At 48.1% G+C, this 6,000-nt stretch overlaps 1 protein-coding gene across 2 annotated transcripts in view; it reads right to left on the reverse strand.

Annotated features, from left to right (window-relative positions):
* Positions 1–1,668, reverse strand: part of ABHD3 (abhydrolase domain containing 3, phospholipase) — a 169,416-nt gene extending 167,748 nt beyond the window's left edge. Inside the window, exon 1 of one of the 2 annotated variants that reach the window (XM_073631452.1) lies at positions 1,371–1,668. In XM_073631452.1, coding sequence (XP_073487553.1) covers positions 1,371–1,529 — 159 coding nt within the window. In that variant the 5' untranslated portion in view covers positions 1,530–1,668. The remainder of the gene's footprint in view (positions 1–1,370) is intronic. The other variant, XM_073631451.1, reaches the window with a different exon arrangement.
* Positions 1,669–6,000: the final 4,332 nt, after the last annotated feature.

A 6,000-nucleotide genomic window follows, 5' to 3' on the forward strand; every position in this document is an offset into this window, starting at 1 on the left:
ATCATCAAGGTGATCACAACATTTCATTCATTACAAGACACCCTGCAATCTGCTATAGACAGTAATCATGTGTGGGGCTTACCTTGGCAGTGACACCAAGGTAGTTGCTATAGGCAATGGTTATGTATCATGCAGTGACACTAAGGTGGTAGCTATAGATAATAGTGATGTATGGGGCTTACCTTGGCAATGCCACTAAGGGGGTGACTATAGACAATAGGCATGTATGGGGCTTACCTTGGCAATGCCACTAAGGTGGTAATTATAGACAATAGTGATGTATGGGGCTTCCCTTGGCAATGCCACTAAGGTGGTGACTATAGACAATAGTGATGTATGGGGCTTACTTTGGCAATGCCACTAAGGGGGTGACTATAGACAATAGGGATATATGGGGCTTACCTTGGTAATGCCACTAAGGGGATGACTATAGACATAGTGATGTATGGGGCTTACCTTGGTAATGCCACTAAGGTGGTAATTATAGACAATAGTGATGTATGGGGCTTACCTTGGCAATGCCACTAAGGTGGTGACTAAAGACAATAGTGATTTATGGGGCTTGCCTTGGCAATGCCACCAAGGTGGTAGCAATAGACAATAGTGATGTATGGGGGCTTACCTTGGCCACGCCACTAAGGTAGTGACTATAGACATGGTGATGTATGGGGCTTACCTTGGCAATGCCACTAAGGTGGTGACTATAGACATGTATGGGGCTTACCTTGGCAATGCCACTAAGGGGGTAATTATAGACAATAGGCATGTATGGGACTTACCTTGACAATGTCACTAAGGGGGGGACTATAGACAATAGTGATGTATGGGGCTTACCTTGGCAATGACACTAAGGTGGTGACTAAGGATGAGCTCCGGCGTGTTCGCATGCTGCACGTGCCGATCCCGCCAGGAAGTCGGCACGGCGCAGCGCTAATCACAGGCAGTGAGACATTTCCCGATGTGTGGCTGCAGAGCTCGGGAAATGTCTCACTGCCTGTGATTAGCGCTGCGCCGTGCCGACTTCCTGGCGGGATCGGCACGTGCAGCATGCGAACACGCCGGAGCTCATCCTTAGTGGTGACTATAGACATGTATGGGGATTACCTTGGCAATGCCACTAAGGGGGTGACTATAGACATGGCGATGTATGAGGCTTACCTTGGCAATGCCACCAAGGTGGTAGCAATAGTGATGTATGGGGCTTCCCTTGGCAATGCCACTAAGGGGGTGACCATAGACAATAGTGATGTATGGGGCTTCCCTTGGCAATGATACTAAGGGGGTAATTATAGACATGGTAATGCATGGGGCTTACCTTGGTAATGCCACTAAGGGGGTAATTATAGACAATAGACATGTATGGGACTTACCTTGGCAATGACACTAAGGTAGTAGCAGGCATAGGCTGCACCAAATCCCAGCACCAAGGACAAGCCCACCCCGGAGCCGAACAGACCTACTCGCACTTGGTTCTCCAGGTAGAGTGACAGCTCCCGGGTCAAGCCCTGTAAACTGATGATCTCCAGCATCGTTCCGCCTGCTGTCACCCAGCCTCGTGCAAAGGACACACACCGGCTCCGGGTAGTGGGCGAGGATCAGCCCAGGATCCGCTCTTATATAAAAGCAGGCATCCTCAGCCTCCCTTCGGACGAGCATTCTCCGCGCTTATCGCTGCCGGCCACTAGGAGGTGCTGCACATCTGCCAGAAAGGAGCTGAGCTCCATTGACACTAGTAGAGCTGTCATTGCTGGAGGCCTCTTTGCATATCATTGCAACTGACAAGTTCTATGTACATAGAAGAGTAAAGCCATTTTAAAGCAAAAAAACCCCAAAAAGTAATATATTCCAGTTCACCAATCCTTAGATGTGGTGGCTGCATTCATTTATTTTTTAAAGGTAGCTTTAGACATGCGTCTCTCTCTTTCTTCTAAAGCCTGATCTGCGTTCGGATCGCACTCCAGAAGCTGCTGACAACTGATGGAATGCCTCCCGACTGACTGTTTTAACCAGTAGCCCCCCCCCCACCGTCGGGTAACCTGTACCATGCCCCCCCCAGGTACGGTCGGTTTGGTCCGGAGCACTTAGCCCATCTATGGCGAGTAGCGCTTCACCCGGGCGACAGGTGGCAAGCATTACGGGTGACTTCCCCTTCCCCTGCTCTCCTCTGCGGGCATCACGGTGGCTTCCGTCTCCTCTCTCCTCCACCCTCCTCGGCGGCCAATCGAAACACTTCTTTCGACCAATCATGAAACGCGTATCAGACCCGATTCCTGATTGGCCGGGAGAAGAATCAGTGTGAAAATAGCAAATATTCATTCGCTATTGTCAAATAACTGGGTGGGCTTGGTTCGCACTGCTTTGTGTCCCAAACCCTTTTTTGAAACCTATTGGAGCCTCTGGCTATAATCATGTGCCCCCCCCCCCATTTAAATGGGGGGGGGGAAGGGGGAAGGGGGCAGCGCCCGTGTGCCTTTAATGGACGGGCCGCCCCTGGTTTTAACCCCATATTTGCCGGGGTATTTGCAGCTCTTCTCCGTGTACTTAAATGTGTACTGTTTGTCAGGCTTGCCAACCCGACAAGTACTACATATTGGCATACCTCCCAACTTTTTGAGATGGGAAGGCATAGGACACATCCCTTGCCACACCCCCTTAAAGAAGAATTGTACAAAAAACAAGATGGGTTAAACCCACAAGTGCTTTTTTTTACCACTACTATTCCTTTATATTGGCTTTTGGAATTTACAAATGCAGCAATTTAGAAATCAGATGAAAGGTTTAGCGCTGGAAAACACTTTTTGATAGATAAAAATTGAATTTTTTTATACATCTATATAGATCAGACCAAAATGAGGGACAAATGAGGTGGAATGAGGAACAGAGGGACATTGCTCCAAATCAGGGACAGTCCCTCGAAATCAGGGACAGTTGGGAGCTATGTTCTTCCTGTCTCCCATGTAACTTATCAAATAGCCAGAGAGTTAGGGAGAAGTGGGAGACTTTATTCACTTCCCAAAATCTCCTAGCTCTCCCTGAGACCTTCAGCCCAACTCCCTACTCAGGGCTTCTCTAAATCCTTCAGTCCTACCCACCTCAGAGCTCGCCCAGGACCCTTTAGCAACACTTCCCCACAAATCCCCATTTTATTTCCTCCCACAATTAGCAATTCTGGTTTATTTCCCCCCTCTGATCAGATACTGTGTATAAGGGGCAGTGTGTTTTGATAGGTAAAAAGTGCATTTTATATACAACTATATAGATCAGACCAAAATGAGGGACAAATGAGGAGGAATGAGGGACAGAGGGACATTGCTCCAAATCAGGTACAGTCCCTTGAAATCAGGGACAGTTGGGAGCTATGCATATCGGGTCAACTTTGCCACGGGTGCAAAGTGAACCTTTACAGCAGCGGCATTTAAACATCCCCGTCTGCTGCCTATTGCAGCTTACATGGGGGGCATTTGGTGGACCACAAAAACATGGCTCAACTGCATATTTTTGCCACCCCCATCCCAACCGCATGTCTAAACAAAGCCTTAACGTGGCATTGAAGGTATTTAAAGTCATGATAAAGCCATTTTTTTTTTTTTTTTTACTTACCTACAGGTAAGCCTTATTATAGACACAGTGCATATTTCCTAAACTTGTGGTGTTCGGGAGATATTCACACTAGATGCAGCCGGTGACGTCACCTTCAAGGCTCCGTGCCACAAACGAGGGCTCTTGCATGCATGCGCGGGAGTGACGTCATCACGGCCCTGCCACTCATACAGCTGCAGCCCACAAACCCAAAAGGAGGACCAGGTGAAGAAGGAAGCCCTGTAAGTGGTGACAGTGCGCCACTGGAGGGCTTCCTTCTAAGGTAAGTATTTCATAATGTGCTAGTATGCCATGCATACTAGCACATTAAGCCGTTGCCGTGCAGGGGATTTTTTTTTTTTTTTTCAATGTTACTACCATTTTAGCAGACGACTGTGAGCAGGCAGGCTATTGTTACAGAGGAGGCATGTAATGTCTCTTCTGCAAAAAAATACGCCTACCTGCATACTCGCAGTCTTCTGCAGCTCTGCTTACATGGCCAGAACAGTCCTTGTGTGTTGGGGTGACTGACACTTGCACATGTGCCAGCGTTACATCATCTTGCGCCAGCCAAGGGAGATGCCCAAAGACTGACACCCAAGGAAAAGATGCCGGCAAGGGACCCGAACCATTAGTGATGAAGTACACAGTTACAGTGTGGTGGTACAGGCTTTTCAGCAATAAAACGGGTAGTAAGGAGGTGGTATGTTGCCTCCCAGCTGCCTGTCAAATGCCCCACTGAAAAGCGATCCACCATGCATAACAAAGAAAAGTTTTGAGTGGCGTTGCCAATTAATGTACCTTTCTATTTTTTTGGCAACCATTTCCTAGTCTTTACAAGTTTTAAGACTTTTGTTAAAGCAGACCTATTATGAAATGTTATATTTTCCCCCCATCATTAGGAAGGCTTATTACCTTTCTTTTTGTAGCACCGCAGAACTCCTTCCTTCCTTGTCTAAGCGGCAATGACAATAGACTCCGCTGGCTTCCTGGAATGTCCCCATTACACATCCCAGGAGGCAGTGTGCTGAAGGGCCCATGCTCACCTCTAGATTCTGTGCATGCACACACGCCAGAAGTCATGCACAAGCACACGCACCACCCCTGTGCATGCCCAGATGTGCCTGGCAGAGGCCTGTGGCACATCTGCCATGTATGGGATATTCAAAGATGGGTGTGTGGAAGAGGAGCAGAGGGAGGGTCTTGTTCTCCAGCTGAAGTTCCTCTGTACTGAAATTATTTGTAGAAATAGAACAACTGCAATGTGAGTTATTCCAGCCTGCTCAGGGAACGTGAGCATTGTTGATTGAAGTTACTACGTTACACAGCGATATGGAGGATGCTGAAAGGAGTTACAAGACACTCTTTATCAACATGCAGCCATCTCTCCTCTTTCTCCTCAGTCTTTTGATTATTGGATAGCACAGACCAGAGAGTAATCCCTTTAATTATTGACATGCATGAGTTACTGAGTTGCTGACCACGGGAAATCTGTCACTAAGGGTTTTTGATCAAGCAGCCCGGTACTTATTAGATACGATTACATATTCTTGTTCAGGCTATTGAATAGTCATCCCCATCTAGACACAATGATCACATTTCTCAACTCTATACTGCTGTAGCACTACCCCCTTAGGAGTCACAGGTGAATATGGGTATCTCCCACCCTGCACAGCCAGGCACACAAATTTTCCACACACGCTGAAGTCAGAAATCAGTCCTTGCAGCTTCGTTCTTTTTTTGTGTTTGAAGTTGAGTTGAACTTGGATAGGATTATTTTGGGATACCCACTTGATCAACACAGAATTCTTCAAGGACACTATATACACACAGTATATACACACTTCTCCTCCTCTACCTCCTGCACAATCTTGCTTGTAGAACTACATCTCCTAAGAGCAGCTAGCACTGAAAAGATGATCCTACACAGACTTCGTCAGATCCAGAGCAAGTGCCCTTTCCAGGCAGGGACCACAGGCCCCTTTGGTAGTGTAGCAGAAAAGAAGTCCCAGTGCTTAGCTGTCCTATTCCTGTGGCTACTCCTCCCAGTACCACCTGTTCAGGCATTGCCAGCCCACCTGGCTGCAGCTACCCCTTTGACTAGCCCTCCTGGCTACTTCTCCACAGTCCTCCCAGACTGGCTCCATCCCAGACTGCATGCACCCAGTCCCTTCAGGCATGCCTCTCAGTCCTCTGACTGCAACCCAAGTGGCTGTCTTCCTCCCTGGAGATTTGCCCGGCAGTGTCCTCCTGCTGTCCTCCTTGCTTCCGTGCTTTCTGGTCAGGATCTCCTTGTGTGTCATGAAGAGGGGTCCCTTCTGCACCCAAGCCAGGGCCTGACTTCACCCCCCCATCTGACTAAGGGGTTACTCTTAAAGGCCTCCGACAGCCTAACACTCCATCTCTATCTTCCACTCGAAC

Source organism: Aquarana catesbeiana, linkage group LG05 (assembly GCF_042186555.1).
Source record: "Aquarana catesbeiana isolate 2022-GZ linkage group LG05, ASM4218655v1, whole genome shotgun sequence".
Lineage (NCBI taxonomy): Eukaryota > Metazoa > Chordata > Amphibia > Anura > Ranidae > Aquarana > Aquarana catesbeiana.